General features: G+C 34.3%; 1 protein-coding gene across 5 annotated transcripts in view; it reads left to right on the top strand.

The window, feature by feature from the left end:
• Positions 1–252: 252 nt before the first annotated feature.
• Positions 253–18,519, top strand: part of LOC128998064 (tyrosine-protein kinase Fer) — a 66,540-nt gene continuing 48,273 nt past the window's right edge. For all 5 annotated transcript variants that reach the window (XM_054424036.1, XM_054424037.1, XM_054424039.1 and 2 more), the window contains exon 1: positions 253–797. In XM_054424036.1, the coding sequence (XP_054280011.1) occupies positions 405–797 (393 nt within the window). In that variant the 5' untranslated portion in view covers positions 253–404. The remainder of the gene's footprint in view (positions 798–18,519) is intronic.

Here is an 18,519-nt window from a genome sequence, read left to right as displayed (position 1 = left end):
AGTGTTGAAATTATTAGTAATACATTTGTTCAAGTATATTTTGAATGTAACAAAATATACTTGAACAAGGAATTCATTTGAATGCCTTCTCCCTAGGAATAGAAAGTGTTTGGTTTAGTGACCTATACCATGTTTCAGACGGTACGATATTTCCTGGTAACGTACGACTATTTAGTGTTCACCGTTGGCATCACTGCGGCAGGAATCAGCTGGGAGCCTGTTGCAGACTGCCGCCAAGTCACAGTTGGTCGCGTCACTTTGTCCGGTTCACTTCTTCTGACGTCGCGCTGTACAGACAAAGTTACCCGTGCGTGTGTGTCTATCAGAAGCTAACTTACTATGTGTTTTGTGCCGTTAGGAAGTGAAAGTGTGAGTGTTCGCTTTTCGACCCGTTAACTTCCAAGATGGGATTTTCCCCCAATCTCCAGAGCCGAGCAGGCCATGAAGCCCTTCTGTGCAGACAGGATGCGGAGCTTCGACTCTTGGAGACTATGAGGAGATGCCTCTCCAGCAAGGTAAAGTGCGACAGAGATTACTGCACAGCCCTCTCCGCGATCACGACCCAGGGGCAGAAGGTGGAGAGAGGAGATGAAGGGTACCTGACGGGAAGTCTTGTAGCTCAAGCCTGGAAAGGAATTCTCGAGGAGGTGGAAAACGCTGCCAAACTGGTCAAGACCAACGCCGATGTCGTCGAGAAGGAGACGCTGGAGAAGCTGAACACCCTGTACATCGAGAAACGCAAGGCGAGGAAGAGCTATCAGGATGATCACATCAGGATCTCACTACAGATGTCCAATGTAAGTTGTGAGTTGTGAGGCTTTTGTTTGTTTTTGTTTTGAGTTCGGCCTGTAAACATGTCTTTGCACAGGCACGATTGTTTGTACTCTTGTCTTTAGATCTTAGTAGCCATAGAGATAGTAATAACTAATAGGACTCAAACTGAATTATTTGTTAGAAGTCTAGAGTAAGGTGAAACCGTAGACTTCTCTTTCTATTATTTTCAGATCGTCTACAGAAGAACCTTCTACACCTGGATCAGCTAAGATGAGTTGTAATTTGTAAATTGAAAAACTTCCAAAACATTATGGAAATTCAAAGATTTGAGATAAGTTACTCAGATTGCTTTATGAGTTTTTGAGACGCCTGAATGTATAACACCCCATGGATGATTGGATTGGACATTCTTTAATTTGTGTTTATAACTTAGTTTACAGAGAAAACCATTGTTATTTTTGAGGTTGGGAGGGGTGGGGGGTCAAAGAAATACTCCTTTTTCATTCACTTTATTGTTGTTGCTCACGATGATTTTAACAACCTTTCGTCTATGAATCTTACTATGGATAGGTATTATTATCTGGATTATGTAGGTATTTAATTTGATAACTGTTTGGGATTGAATCAACATAAAATCGTCTTTAGTTCAAAATAGTTTCATTGATTACATTATCTTTCAATCAACGGCGATATCTGCATTCCAGTTTCTCAAATCAACCCTTGCACTTATCTTATCGTTGATGAATCACCTATCAACGGTAAGCTGAATCCGCCTTTGGCTGCGATAATAGAAGAGATAAGCTCGTTGATTACTGTTGCAATATTATTTATAATCAACGCTGAATAGAGATTTCGCATTTCTCATTCCTAGAAACACCCACAGTTTGTCATACTTTTTGTGAATTGGAGAGAAAAATAAGTTGCCACTTCCACAATCGTGCTCATCTTTCATTACAGACAAGAGGAATTAAGGGTTTCGTTCATAACAATTAGAATTTATGTTTATAATTAATGCTGATCATTATTTCGCATAGGCCTATCCACTGGTAGAAAATGCCACAAGTTCGTCATATCGTTTACGAATTGGGTTCCGGGTAACTGCAAACTTACTGACAGAAAGTTTGTTTATGTTTGTTTTTAAGTTGCATCTTACAAAAAGTATTTTATGATGCTCAATACAATATATCACTTATTCTTGACACAATTTTGATGTCATTTTCAAAATTTTTACTGTTGTTGCCATAGTAACAGCAAAGACTGCATACAAATGCAAACACTACTGAACATCGCCCACGCATTAAGCGAATCGTGGCTGAAAGACAAGAATGCGAAATGGTTTATAAATTCTTTAGAACGTTGTTTATAAACAAGCAAAGCAGATTTTACATTGGCTATTGTAGCGAAAACATACAGCAAATCTTGGAATAGAACTGGTTCTGGATAAAAATAGCAAGAAACTGTTTTCGACACGGTTTCCAAAAAACCGATTTTCAAACTGATTTGAAAATAATATTTAGTTTGCCATTAGTAAGTTTTGGAAAGAGAAGAGAGAATTGCATTTTCATTAAGTTGCCAAAGATAATTCGCAAGTTAATAAATTCTTTAAATACGGTTAATATACTGCTTGTATTGTCTTAAAATAGTGAAACAAAACAAATACCCCCGTCGCAGCTTGAGAAATTTATACAGTCGGCCTTTGTGGCTTTTTTTATTTTTTATTCAAATCGGTAATATATATATATATAATATATATAATATAATTATATATATAATATATATAATATAAGGACATTCACCCTTGGACCCAAGCCTAATATCAATAACATTAGCTTTAAAAGTTCTATCGTTTGCTGCTACGAAAACTAACGAAATACCTTTGTTTTGAACTTGTTAAATTAGTTTTGAACGTGCGATCATTGAATCAGATTTACTTTTAAACGAAATCTGCAGCAACTTGTTTTTTCTTGTATGCTTACAATGAGAGACAAAGCAGTACTGAGCTTAGCACTTTAAAACCCTATCGGTGAACAATAGTAATAAATTAAAGAAAATGCTGATCTTTTTTAATCTTGTGGATCAAAACCTCATCTAAACTCATCTATGGTCTGATCGGACTGGTTTGCGAAGCAAATATTCTCCAGTACATTTTCATTTCTGTAGGGTAACTCACAAAAGAAAAGAGACCTTCTCCGCTCTCTTATGAAGAAGAGAGGTCAGAGTATAACGGCTGCACTTTACTTTAGGTCCTACACTCATTCGAATGAAAATATCGATTATTCGATTGTTTCATTCAATATATCGTTTGGTTAGTTAGGTTAGGTTAACCTTGCCTAACTAACCAAATGATATATCGAATGAAACAATCGATTAATCGATATATCGATCGATATTTTCATTCGAATGAGTGTAGGACCTAAAGTAAAGTGCAGCCAGTATAACCGTCAGGTAAAGCCATCAGATTGCAATCATTGACTGTGTGCTTCATTGTCTGGCACTCCAAATCTCAGATACATGACGTGTCTACTGTCGTTCCCCATTTCCAATAGTTGCATCTACCTTTTTCAGTCCAAAACTGATTAAGCAGCTTCCACGATGACACCTACTGCCGAAAACAGGTGTGGTATCAGGAAGCAGTTTTGACCCTGAAAATACTCCTAAGAGGAATACCAATCACCTTGAAAAGAAAATTTAGTTTCCTTAAGTCGGGAGGACGATTTCAATTGTGGTTTTCGGGACCTCTGACTGACGATTTTTCAAGAAAGGGTGGAGAAATGGACGAATGGGTCAAAAGAACAGATCGTATCTGTTTATACTCTTTTAATACTGTAGTACAATAGTTATTTACTTTTTAGGCGGAGTTGGGATCAGGCTTTTTGTTAACTCGATTGTCCTATTATTTAACCACAGAAAAAACCGCGACAAATAAATAACTCTATTTGCTGTCTAAATACACCAATGTTGTATAGTGCATTAAAACCCAGTGGGTCATCCGAAAAGCGTTATTGTTTCAAAGAATCTTACGATAACTTTTCGTGATTTTTGTATTCGTTGGTATAACCTAGCCATGATTTGCTCAATCTACGACAATGTTTGAAGGAATATGATTTTTTTTTTAATTATGGCCACTTAATTTTTGTTTGAAACTAAAGAATAGCCAGAATAATATCATGATATTTGGGTGACACTAACTCTTGTATTTTGCTCTATCATGATATTTGGGTTATACTACCTACTGTATTTTGCTCTATCGTGATATTTGGGTTACACTACCTACTGTATTTTGCTATATCGTGATATTTGGGTTACACTATCTACTGTATTTTGCTATATCATGATATTTGGGTTACACTACCTACTGTATTTTGCTATTTCGTGATATTTGGGCTACAATACCTCTATTACTCTATCGTGATATTTGGGTTACACTACATACTGCATTTAGCTATATCATATGATATTTGGGTTACAATACCTCTGTATTTTGCTCTATCATGATATTTGGGTTACACTACCTACTGTATTTTGCTATTTCGTGATATTTGGGCTACAATACCTCTATTACTCTATCATGATATTTGGGTTATACTACCTACTGTATTTTGCTATGTCGTGATATTTCGTTTACACTACCTCTCTTTTTGCTACGTGATATTTGGGTTGTCTTGTGCTTCGCTCCATCGTGCTATTTGGGTTAGACTACCTCTCGTCTTCTGCTCTTCCTGTATGACTCATCACATAAAGACGCCGATGAGAAGGTGGGGGAGAGAGAGAGGCGTAGGAGAGCATCAAAGCCGACGTCTGTGTTAAAATACCTGAAATGTTTTTGTTCAAAACATCGGCTGTACAAGATGACCCCTGAACCTTTTTGATTAAGACCTCTTCAATAAGAAATCACATCTCTAATTGTGTTGAAGTTGGTGTCTCCTATACTAACAAAGATTTTTTCATATAACCCTCTATGGATTATATTGCTTCATAATATATTGCTAGTTTGTCAATAATTACGATTATACATTCTTCATCAGTTATATCCTGTTTGCAAAACAATTTCTTTCTTGTTTTTACCCTATAGACAACATATAGATTTATTTCTGGTGGTTTACTTGATCTTGATTTGATTTGAGTGTGTTAGCTGTTATTGATTCTATAGCTATAAAAATGTAAGTTGTAGAAAGAGAAACGGTTTCCTAAGATGGTACTGTAGTTAAAAATGCTCGACAGTATTTCTTTAAATAATAGTTCATAACTCAGTAATTTCCTATTCGATTGTGACAAACATGTTTATATGTTCGTTTTGTAACTCTAGATTATATTATGACGCAAATATCCCATATGGATATAAGCTACACATAGCCTAGAAGAGAAAACAACAAAGTTAAAAGCTACTCTAGAAACTCTCAAAAATTGCTTATAGAAACGAATCATTCAACTTAAATCCTCCTTAATTGATAATTTATAAGAAATAATAATAAAAAATAATAATACAGTTCGCTGAAAGGATCTTTCTCTTAATCAGCTGATCAGTATTTTATAAATTACGTATTTAATAATTTAACTAAGGGGAATGTATATACAATAATGAGCACGCTTTTGAATGTTAATTTGCTTGTTTACAAATCAGCTAGGTTAGGTTTAATTGAATAAATACTTGTCAAAAATGTAGTGAATAGATAAAAAAAATATATTAATAATTTTCGACGGTCTAGTTTTTTTACGGAGTAGGCCTATGTAGTGTAAATTACCATCTTGTTTTTTCACCGACGGACATAAAACAAACAAACAAACACTGATATTTATGCATTCGAACTATTTCGCGAAACAGCATGATCGGACTTTGAGAACGGGGGTTTTAGGGTAAAAATTGGGTTTACCCTAAAACATCAAATTTTCAATTTCTTACTAACCCATTTTGTAGAGCTTAATAAACAAATCATTTTGTTTATTGAACCGATGTACGCTTAATAGATTAAGGGGAATATTAAAAAAAAAATCAATTTAAAATTCCTATGTTCTTATGGATAAAGTTAATTGTTGTAGTTTAATTGTTTGTGAACACATTTTTATCGAATTTAGAAAAAAAATATTACCGTCCTTGTTGCAGCAAACGTACGTACTTGTTAAACTTATTTGATTTAACTATGGTAGGCCTAATTACATTTTTAACAAGATATATCTTAGTATAACCATTGACTATACACAGAATAGACTTCCCATGTTTTATGAAAGTTTGAAGCCAAGAAAATAGATAAAGTTAAGGACCATCTCACCAGAGTTTTCTAGTGTATTGGGTTCAATATTAATTAAAACCAATACAGTATCATAGCGAACAGCTGATTGATTTATCACTTAACACAGAATATTGTCATTAGTTGATGACCATCTCAACAGATTGCACCACGTGTTTTTGGCTTAACATTTTTACATTACATGGGAAGTCTATTCTGTGTATAGTCAATGGTAAAACTCTAATCAGGCACATGGTAATTCGCATGCAGGTTTGCTGCGGCGGGGGTATTTTTATATTGTTAATTACTCGAATTAAAAATTTCTATCGCTCGATTGAGAAGATGGCTCCCAGTGACGGTGGTCGACGGGCGCTATTTCTAGCGGCCTCCACCGAAGGCTAAATTTAACGGAAGACCCCCACACTCCGACAAAACATCCCACTATCTGACGGGCTGGCACTCGACACCATAGTTTGTACCGGACTCAATAATGGTGTATACATCTTGAATGGGTACTTGGAGACTTGTGTCCCGTGTCAATTCCTTCAATTACTTTGTTAAAATGTGGTACAAAAAATGTACGGAGTGTTTTGATTTATTAGTGAATTTCCCTTTGGGAATAAGCGTTTACCGTAGGTTTCATGGTAAGACCTGGACCCAATTTTCTTCCCTTTGAGGCCCCCATAGGCCAAAAACACCATCAGTTCAAATTCATACATAAATTTGTGTCCCCACGATATCTCGAGCGAAAAGAATCCGATTTCGATGAAATTTGGTACGAACGTGTAAACATGTATTTATTGAAACTAGTTCGCGAACCAGCATGGTCGAAAAATGAGTACAGGAGTTCATGGGGGGGGGGGGGGTTTGGGGTAAAGAATGGGCTTTCCTATTTGACCCCCAAAATACTTTCTTGGAAAGGTAGCTTCAATCAAAATAACTTTATTCATATTGCACATTTTGTACAGAATGGAGTCAGTTATAAAAAACACAATATTAAACTTAAGACTACTTACAAAGAATACTGTTAGGGATCAAAAATTAAAATTTCAGCTTGGTAGAGCTTCGCTTGGAAAAAATAGTGAAGTGTTGTATGCCTTTAAAAAAACAACTGTAAATCTAGAATTCCCATGTTATTCTTATGGAGAATAAATAAACTGTTGTAGTCTGCTTGTTTATGGATACTGTATATATTTCAACCAAATTTGGCAATTGTGTTTATTTCATACTATCAACATTGCAATAAAAAAATCTCATTATTACCTTTCCTGTAGGAGCAAACCTAAGTTCTCATTAAAATTAATATTATTTAAATAGGAAATAAATCAGACACAATTTTAATGGAATATTTTTGTAGAAATCCCCTAGGTAAATGGAAATTCGCTTAGTCTGCAGGTTTGCTGCGGTGGGGTATTTATTATAGTATCCCAGTTTTCTTTACTTCATTGACGATCAGCTGATATGAGTTATTTTGAGTTCAGTTCACAGAACATCGTGGAAATCTAAAAACCTAAATACAGTATAAATTAATTTATATTTGATCGCAAGCTACGGTGCAAAATATAATAAAACATTATTAGCAATTCGGGGCTAAGATTAATTGTTGACTATTTTGTAATATTAGATAACACTTATTGCCTGTTGACTTTGTATATCCATCCCATGAGAAATTACGCTGATTTGTAAGTATGATAAATCCATAGTAGACTGCATTTAATGTTCAATCTTTAGGTATACAAAGGGTATCCAATAGTACGTAGAAAAACAATTCAAAGTGTTTTACTAAAAGAAAACTGTTTTATAGTTTGCTACTTCATGTAAAAAATGGTTTGTTTACGATTCGTCAACGGTTTATAAATCGTTTAAAAATTATGAATCGAGATTTAAAATTAACAAACCTACCTATTGAACTAAATCACATTTATTCAACTAGATGTCTAAAATTGAATTTGTTAGGAAAGTATCACTGAAACACCAATTTGAAAAGAAACGCCAATGTATTATTTTGTAATCACAATTTCTTCAAGATTATTTGACTTTTCTTGTCATCAATAATTATTATAATTTCTCATAGTATATAAAATTCTCAACATACATTAACTGTCCAAGATTACAAAACAGTCAACAATTGATCGTAAGACGTAACCCCGAATTGCAAGATATTTTTATATTCTCTTTCGTCGCGTGAGACGTTTTGACTTCCACGACGTTCTGTGAACTGAACTCAAAATAACTCACGGACCTCTCAAATTTGCGATCCGCATGCCTTTGAAGTTTTGTTTATCATTTCTTACCATTACCCCTTCCCTACTCCAATAAAAACATCAAACCTGAGTCCAGACCTCATGGTTTTCATAGATATGGAGTAAAATCATATCGATTGTATTTTCTACCCATATCCTTTTTCCACTCTATTCCAAAAATGTCAATCAAGAAGTCTCATTTTCCAAACAATTAATTTTAAAAATTATTTTTTTGACTAGGGTTTATTTATTTATTAGTAGACACATCCCTTCCCTAATCCATTCAACAAAACACCATACTCCATTGCTAAAACCCCTTATTTTTCTCAAATTTGGAAAAAGTTTTTATTCGATTTTTCAGTTTTTACCAGTACTACAGGGTTATTACAAATGATGTTCCTGATTTTGATTATAAATATTACTGGGTTAATTTGTTTCAAGACTATTTTAGTTGGTACCATTGGAAAGAAAAACTCACAAAGTTTCATTTAAATTGGTTTGGGTGCATATCAGCTGTTTGTCAAGTCAATTGTTGTAAGTGTTGTGTAATGGCTGAATTTGAAGGCAGGAAAGCTTTTTGCCAGTTGGAATATTACATTAACCAATCTGTTATTAGTCTGCAACGACACTTTAGAACCAGGTTTAACGATTATCCTCCTAGTAACCACTATATTGGCAAGTGACACTTGAAATTTTAGAGAACTGGCTGCATTTGAATGTTACTTGTAGTAGGATTGAACTTAACAATGTGCTGCCTGAGATATGGAACGAGCTCGGTGGTCCGAATAATGACACACCCCTGAACTGGCCTACAAGATCTCCGGACATCACCCCCTGATTTTTTTCTTGTGGGGATACATCTTAGGCGTACACACCACCATTATCAGATAGCATACTTGAGATCCAGCAACGGATTACCAAAGCTATCGAAACAATAGACCTGGACACACTTTTCAAAGTCTAGCAAGAGCTTGACTACATTGTTAACATCTGTCGTACCACAAGGTGTTCCCGTATCGAGCATTTACAGTTCTGTGTATCTGTGTTGAAACTTTTTGAGTCTTTCAAAAGTTGTAACCATTTTATTTCTTTGTATAACAAATAAAACTATATTTTATGTATGTATGAAATCATGAACATCATTTGTAATAACCCTGTATTTCCGTACTCCACACTAAAATATCCAAATGTATCGTCTAAAAGCACTAAATGTACTAAAACTGCAATCTAAAAATCCATTCACACACATTCACATTCTTACACTTCACACACGCATTCTTACTCTTCATGACCCTCATTTATTCTCTACTCAGAATATAGAATCAAAGGTTAAACTAAAGACATACTTTTTTTCAGTATCCCTTGCCTAACTCATTTAAATGTCAATATTCCAATGTTCAACACTTTTGGATTGAAAAAATACACATTTTCGGCCAGTATTTCTTCCCGAGTCGCCACTACTTTCAAAATATCCAAATATATATTCCAAGATAATTGGAAATAATGTGAACACCTGTTTATTACATTTAGCAGCTAGGGTTTTCGACGTGGTAATACCCTTTGAATGTACAGTGTACAATTGGATACAATCATACTCCCTTAGTAGATTTGTCATCCTTATAGATAAACTGAAGACAATTTTAATCTTAGTTCCGTCCGGTGCCGATAGAATCATGTTTGTGTTTACATTTTGTTTGTTGCTATTTCAACCTCCCTTACATCGAAATTTTGTTATCCTTTTACTCGATTAAGAATGTCCAAATTCATCGTACATCCAGCACAGATCCAATATCCGGCACAGAAGGACCAAAGTGATATCAATACACAATGTCGCAGACGCTACCTCAAGGTCATTGCCCTCTGAACCAACCTGTGTTTACAGTATATGGGCGGCTACAGGAGTGGTCTCTCGGTCCCTCACTCTTTCTCGCCCTAGGCTCCCACATTTGCATTTAGATTTGCACATTATTTACAATTTAATTTGAAAATCTTTGAATCGATTGCTCTTTGTGAGTTGAAAAATCGTATGACTTTTCTTGGAAGTTTCAAGTTTTGTATCTAGTTCAAAGAAGTCTCCTTACTGAAAACAATTTTATATTTTGTAGGTGGGTATGCAGTTTAAAACTAGATATCCCATTGTTTCAAGGACACTAAGCACTAGCCTGGGACGTTTTTAATATTAATCCAGACTAGACCTAGAGGGTCGTCAAACATGGATAACATCCATTGGTGATTGGCAGGATTTGAACCTTTGGTCCTCAGGACCGAAGTCCTGTGCCCTAGCAATAGACCAGCTAGCCCCCCTCATTGGAAATATTCGGCATTGTAAATAAAAGTTGGATGAATTTTCCATTCTAAGATTGTGTTAATGTAGAACGACAGTGATATTTTGAACGGTATTTTCCCTAGACTTTTATGAACCCGTGCGTTTTAAGTATAAAACTGTAACGGGAATAGTGTTGAACTTCCATAGTCACTGTAACGAGGTACAGAAATATCAGTTTAATTCATTCTTAACGCCACATCACACTAAATAAATCCTACAAACATAATAAAACCGAAGGAGGTCGAAAACTGGGTAGCATTTCACGAAAAATCTACCCATTTCTACAACGATATAATATACGTTTAATATGTGACAAATTAAATTATATTAATGTACCGTATCCATTAAAATTAAATGTTAGTTCTTACATACGTAAGTACATAATTTTGCCTCCCGATTATCGTATATGTCACCCCATTTTAAACCATACTTCCAAACAAACACCAGAATTAGTCAAACACACTTAATTTATAAATAAATTGATTTTCATGTTTGAAATTTTAATAAGTAAACATCAACATTTAGACGAATTTTACTAGGTCACACTGTAGTATAGGTGAAATGACCTACTGTAGTTTTATGGGCTCTTGTTCTCGTCAGCTGAGCGTTGAATGAAATGGAAAGCATCAGCTGGTCAACAATGAGTACTCGCCCATTGATTATTTTACTAGAAACATTGACTACAGATATACAGTCAATAGTAGGAATTTCCATGAAAATGGTACTATGAGAATTTCAGTGTAGTCCAATTCTTAAGCAAAATATCAGTTTCAAACAGCTGTTACAACTTATATAAGAAAGTCTTTTAAGGATTACTGGAGAAATAATAGCAAATATATGTTTAATAAATTAATATTATTAGCTAGCTTAATATCAAGTATAGTCCTAGTAAGTAGATGGGAAAACATCTACTACACTGATTTGAGAGGTTCCTAAGTTTTGAGATTCATTTAAAAATTACCTGTGCAAATTTACAATCGATTTGTGAATAGCACCACATAATTTGATAAATGAAAAACAAGTATACCCCTATTAAATGAGAAAGAGCATATCTACTATGGTTTAACGTATTTAAAACTTTCCGAATTGCACTCCAAATTACCTTTGCGAATTTTTACTGTCAGGAATAAGGAATATAATTATATGTGTTGTCCTACTATAATTTTTGTTTATCATTTTAAATAAATAAATAAAACTGTCCATTCACTTAAGACATTTCCGTACCCAGAGCTAAGTATAGACGTCAGCCTAAGGCAAACAGAAACAGACCCTCGTGATGAAACGTGTGCAAATAAAGTTCTACAAAAATATCCACGCTTCAACAAAGACCAGAAGCGAGACTCAAACAACACTTAGACCGCAGCAAACCTACATACTCAATAAACATGGGAAAAGACAGGGCTTCAATCCTCAAGTCTACTAGGTTAAAAGATTTTGGTTGGATTGCTGTTTAACGAGTAGAAATTGTAGTTACTCATGGGTTAAAAGTGAAATGGAATGAAATTAAACGTAATTTTATACATCAACAAACATTACCTTCTAACATAACCTACTAGTCTATAGATATCAAATAAATTTTCGTACATACTACCTGACAAAGTGTGCTTCCTTGCACTCATTATAGCACGCAAAGTAACTGATTGCTGCATTTACTTACTTTTGCCGCACTAATTTTTTTTACCTCATTTCAGTATTCCAACCAAACAACAAAACAGTGTGCTTTTATTATGCATGTAATGCGTGTACGTTTAAAATAAGTTGGCAATAACAGACTACGACTACGATCAGCTGGTGCAGCGTTTCCCATTTCGTTCAACACTTGGATTTAACCTATTATAAAACGTGTTGTATAGTGTTCGAAAGCCTAATTATTGATATGCTTTATAGTAACTGTAGGAAAATATAACATGTTTCGCGTGCGCAAAGTGTCTCTTTTTAACACTACTTACACAAAAAACTATTTGATAATGGCGTAGTGATGTCGCAGAGTTTTTCAGGAAGTTCGTATCCAGTACAACAAATCTCATCAGTGGAAATCACAAGAAATTTTTTCCAGTTATAAAAACGTATCGTGGTATCACTAGACACAATTTCGTATAAATTGACATAACATCATATGATTATGCTTTAAAACATAACTAGTGTACATGTTGCTCGAATTCGAGCAATTATAAAGAAGTACAGGAGTTATTTATAAACAAATAACTTGCTTAAAAACTAATAACAGTCATAATTTCTGTAGATTTTAAAAGTGTCAACTAAAAGATTATTAACTAAAGGAAATACTCACAATTTACATGACAGTCCTATTCCAGTTTAAAGGGTTAATTTTTAACAATCAATCTGCCCATATACGGGAAAAGGTAAGCTTACAATTTAAGTCAACGTAAAAAGGCTGTCAGCTTTTATAAAGTACCGTACCTAAGTTGTTTAGCCAATATGTAGACAATAAGGTGTAGGCTACTTAACACAAACCAACATCCAAAACTAAACACATTTTTAATACAACATAGTTACACATTGACTGTTTTACATATGTTCTTCTTCTCATTATTAATTTTTGCTTCGCAACCGGAAAAATCTGTTTCATAATCATTGAAATAAATAATCTATCATAAAGTTTAAGATTAAATAAACCTACCTCATAGTTGTTTTACATGGTGGAAGGAAAATACATTTTTTTGGATCAGCTGTCGGAATTTGTGAAATAGACATTTGACAGTTCTGGTTGTTTACAATAAAATGTCAAAGCAAATGTAAACATTGTGAATTTTCTCATGCTTCCATGGAGACCAATTATTTAATATTTAATTTCTGACAACAGCTGGAGTTTCAAAACAATGTTTGTTTCCCATGTTAATCCTATGGAGAAATACGAAACTTTAAAGGGCCCCAGGGCCTCACTATCTAATTATTTACCTAAAAAGAAAGTTTCCTGCACAACTTCACGTTACGCTCTTTCCAATGACACCAAAAAGATGTCAATCGGTTCAGTAGTTTCGGAGGAGTAATTGTCACAAAAATCGTGCTTGCGTATTAAATAAGTATAGATAACTTACTAGATATCTGTTGCATTACCAGATTTGAAAACTGCTATCATGAAACATCATTTTAGGTATCAATAAATATAAAACATATTACTTAACTTTATTAGATATTCCAGTCAATAAGTCGTTAGACATAATTAGGCATCACTTAGAAAAAAAATTGTCAATTCGTGTTGGCTTTTACAGGTATATCTTTTTTATGGTATTACACTTCATAGAACTTATTGTATAAAAAGTAAAAATGAATGCATTCTTTTAAAACGACCCCCCTTTCCAATGACATGGTTATGCGAAAAGCTATTCAGATTTTACAAAAATAAGTTTGTCTTGAACAAAGCAAGCCAATGGTGTTTGTCCAATATTTAAATTTTAATTTTAAAAAATCTGATTTTTCACAAAGAATTAATTTTTCTCATTCTTTTCTATGGTTATATATTTGGGGTTATAAGTCTTTAAACTCAGACTGTGCATGTACTTGTAAACATACAAGTTGTTCATGGAATACCAAATTAATTGCTCGATGATTGCCAGATGTGTAACATTTTTACTCTATGGAATTATGTAATGCAGCAGAATACTGTGCAGTTTTACAACACATTATGAATTTCTGTTCTGTATCTAATGATGAAAAAATATAATACAATTGACTGTAAGTATGTTTGCCAGAAAACTAACATATCTACTCCAGTTATTTCTCGTCATTATAATAGTAGGAATTTATCATTGCATGAATCAACGATTGTATACTTCGAATATGAAGTCTAATATTCTAGTGGCTGGAGAAGCTAATGAAATATTTAATTATAGAATCACTTAGTCTTAATATACTTAACGATCATTTCTATTTTTAATGAGTGCTCAAATGCATATGTAGCCTATTCTTGGCAATGCTTCTAAGCAACCGACAGGAACTTATTGTAGCCACTTTAATTTAACTAATAGTTGCATTTAAATTTGTATTAAATGAAAACCACATTGAAAAATGTTCAAGAGTCTTCATATAAGCAAGCCTATTTATAATAATCCTGTTCAAATTTTAAAATGCAAACATTATTTAAGTTTGAATTATGAAACATTTTCTTTGTAAAATGCACTATTCAAGATCATGTCTTCTTATATTCATTAGTGTTTTAAATTTGAAATACCGTCTATCTTAAATTCGAGGGTTACTCATTTGCTGATTCTACTTATCAGCTGTTTATACATGCAATTTCATATCAGCTGTTTAGCAGCATTTTCCCTATCACAGATATGAAGGGCGAGTTTTAGTTACAATGCAATCTAAATCTAATCTTATCTTAATGAAAAGGCCTAAGGTAGCCTTAACATAATTAACAGTAATCTAAATACAGTATTCGACATGACTAATAAATAATGTGCGTTTCTTGTAATACGTACGTCGTACATGAAGAAAGTGTTGTTTTCGTCAACATTTTTGAGTTTGAGTTTTGAGTGGATATATCCGTTTTGGGTCCCCCTAAATCCCAAAAAAAAGGTTTTCGAACTTCGAAGTGACATCCTTCCATATGTTTGTCTGTGTGTCTGTATGAGTGGATGTGTACATAGCTACAGACCACACATGTAGTCCGATTTTGATGATTTTTGTTTGTAGGTACTAATCCATGGTATATCAAATTTTTATTTTTTTTATTCATTTTTAATGGCGATTTTCCCATAAAATAAAGGTACTTACGTATTAAACGGAGGCCACATTTTGTCAGCGCGCTGCGGCGGTTATGGGTTGGGTTATCGTAAATATTATGTGTGTAGGACTTTCCTCGCTTCGTTATGAATCGATACCAGACGAGTTATACTTTCTATTATGATAACCCAACCTAACATAACCGCCGCAGCGCGCTGACAAAATGTGGCCTCCGTTTAATACGTAAGTACCAAAATAAACATTAAAATAACGGAAAATTAGTTTTTTTTTTAATTGACGATACAATTTTGATAAAATTTTTGTATGTTTTGGCCCTTTAAATTCTGAACACAGTTGTAGAACTCCCATTCCTGTAAAAATTACGGTTCAAAAGTTTTTGTAACTTGTGTTATTTTCCCATAAACCCACGAAAAAACGGAAAATGAAATTAAAAAGAAAACCGGTTCTGATTGAAATTCGTCTTTTAAGGTCCTTATAATTCTAAACAAAATACTGCAACCCATTCCTGTAAAAATTACGGTTCAAAAGTTATGCAACTTTTGCAATTTTACCTATTAGTTGCTCTAATCGCTTACCCATGGTAATGGTGGTTGACAAGCTAATGGGAGGAAGTATATGTGTCAATGTTGTTTTGAATGAAAAACTTACGTGAAGCAAGCCTTCTTCACGGACTTGTTCCATATCCATTATTACCCACACAACGTCTGCGCCTTGGGAATCCCTGTATGAGGTTATTGTTTCTAGTGCAAACGCACAGTTGCCACATTGTTACGAGCGCATACATTGCGCAGTTTATCTTCAATCTCCACATGCGCAATGTGGACAGTTTTCATCCGTTACTGAAAGCGAGTGGAAAATTATTATATGTTGTGAGAGTAATTTATTGACATTGTAGTAATTTGAAGTGATAGGGGAACCCACTCATTGCCAACCATTTTAGCCTTTGGATTGCTTATATAAAATTAAAACATTATGAAGTCTTACCTTAGCAATCCTGATATTGTCGATCCAACTAAATGCATTTGAAACCCGAAAGGTTTTGTAGAACACGAAAGTGTTACAGAGTAAAAATGAGGTTAACCCAAAATTTATAACCATGGTTTTGGTCCCTAATTCATATGACAAATTCGTGTTCATTGTTAAGTATTCAGTTTTAATTTATCTTCTATTAAACCCGTCAGGTGAATACAGCCATATTCAATGATACAAATTTTGAAATTTGGTCAACCTATATCACGATTCAAGATAAACCTTCGGGTGTAAATATCGTTGGATCAACAATATTAGGAATGTCAAGGTGCATTCCTAATATTCCTAAACCAAATTAGCGTATAACTCTATGGATTTTTATGTACATAAGATATTTTAAAGTATATACAGATACACAGTTTAGGATCTTGTTCAATAAAAAATTTTCTTCAATGTTTTCTTTTCGTGGTCTTATCAATAGTGCATACAGTCCTTGTTTGTATCTTCAAAATTCCGTATAGGAGAATTTGTCCCAAACAAGAAAAGCATAAACGATTTTGGTATAAACGGGTACTGTCCCAATAATAATGCAACATCCCCCGTGCACCACTAGTATCGGGAAGAACTTTGTTACGATCTTTTATATGACGTTCTGGTTACGAAGATTTTGTAAAAAATAATAATCTCAATAAGTATAACCAACCCTTTTCAAACACTCTTTTGTGTTCAAAACAGTCCGATGTTGCTCCCCAAGAGCACTCCTTGAACTTCTTCCCAACAACCTTCGGAAGCCCTGCGAATCTTGTTTTGTTTTGTCTGGGGTTTATGGGGAATTCGCAGACCAAAGGTGACTAATTCCCAATTCCATTCCAACACAAACATAATCAGTAACGCCACTTGTCCCAGACAGAAGCGTCCCCGAAACCATAAATCCCATAGGTTGGTGAAGTGAGGGGAGGGGGGGGGGTGCTTGACCACATGGCCTTGGACCTTTCCATTGTCTGGGATTGAGGCTTCGTCGCTTTGTCACCGTGCCGTGCCGTGTCTGGTTCGTGTGTTAAAAATGGTTATGATTCTGTTAGAACAGGCTGTACAGTATTATGTTAGCCTACTAGTCCCTAGTGCGAAAAATATGTGTTTACCGCACGAGTATGATTGTTCCCGCGAAAAACGAATTTGAGTGTGGGAATACCCTGCGGTAAACGCCTGGTCTTGAACTAGGGTTTCTGGGTATAAGTTGACCATCTCTGGACTCTATCGTGGACCATCTGTATTTAACAAACCATAAGAAACTTACTATTCGAAATAATTTTAGAATATTTTTTAGATTTTTCGGGTATTCAAAGGATTTTGCTTTGCAGTTTTTTTAACCCAGTAACCTAACGCATTTTACCTTGCATGAAATGGGGTAGCAGGTTTCTTTTTTTGATGTTGTTTGTAATAGTACCGAGTTGCTAAATCCAAATTTCCCACCTCGGCGACCTTCCGGATCACCTCCAAAAAGCTTAAAAATCGGCGGAATTTCGCACTATGTTTACGTTTGTACGATTTTGACCCTGAAGCATCACTTTTTCATAAAGAACAACCACAAACATTTTTAAAGTAGATTAAATTACCTATCATTTAAGACCAAAATGGTTATTACAGGCCTAATAGGCTTCAAGATATGACTAAATATTAGATTCGCCTAATATAACCAACTGAAAAGTAAAAATTAATATTTTCATTTGTCCATTAGAGGCAGGTAAAGTAGAACAGTATGAACACTAATTTAACAAGGTAAAAGTCTTGGTTAAACGGTAATACCGACTTTTCCTATAATTTCTAACCTCTATGCAGCCGAGGCCCATATTTAATTTAATTTACTTAGAATGGGGCATAATTGTTTGAAGATAAAAAAGTGCAATATAGCCGCTATAAAACAGATTTGAGTGGGCAATTATTTTAATTACCAAAATTTAACACAAAGCACATAGTGTAGGTTTGGTATCTACAATAATAAGTTTGTTAATCATATCGACAAACAAAACTAATCGTTCTTTTGTTTTGTAACATCTTATGTTTGTTTTGAATGCGTAGTATCTGCTGGCTCTATTTATTAACTGACATCTATTTAAACAACAAACATCTAACACTTCCTCATTTGGTTTTGAATGACAAATTACCATATAATAGCTGAAAAGTGGTTTTGTCCGTTCATCTTAAAATTCAAATATTCATCATTTATACTACATAATGATACATTATAACTTGCCACTCATGTATTGTAATA

This window comes from Macrosteles quadrilineatus, unplaced genomic scaffold (assembly GCF_028750875.1).
Source record: "Macrosteles quadrilineatus isolate MER2022 unplaced genomic scaffold, UCM_ALF_1.0 Scaffold_7__1_contigs__length_78375512, whole genome shotgun sequence".
Classification (NCBI taxonomy): domain Eukaryota; kingdom Metazoa; phylum Arthropoda; class Insecta; order Hemiptera; family Cicadellidae; genus Macrosteles; species Macrosteles quadrilineatus.
The sequence above is the reverse complement of the archived record's forward strand: the minus strand, read 5'-3'. Positions and strand labels throughout refer to the sequence as shown.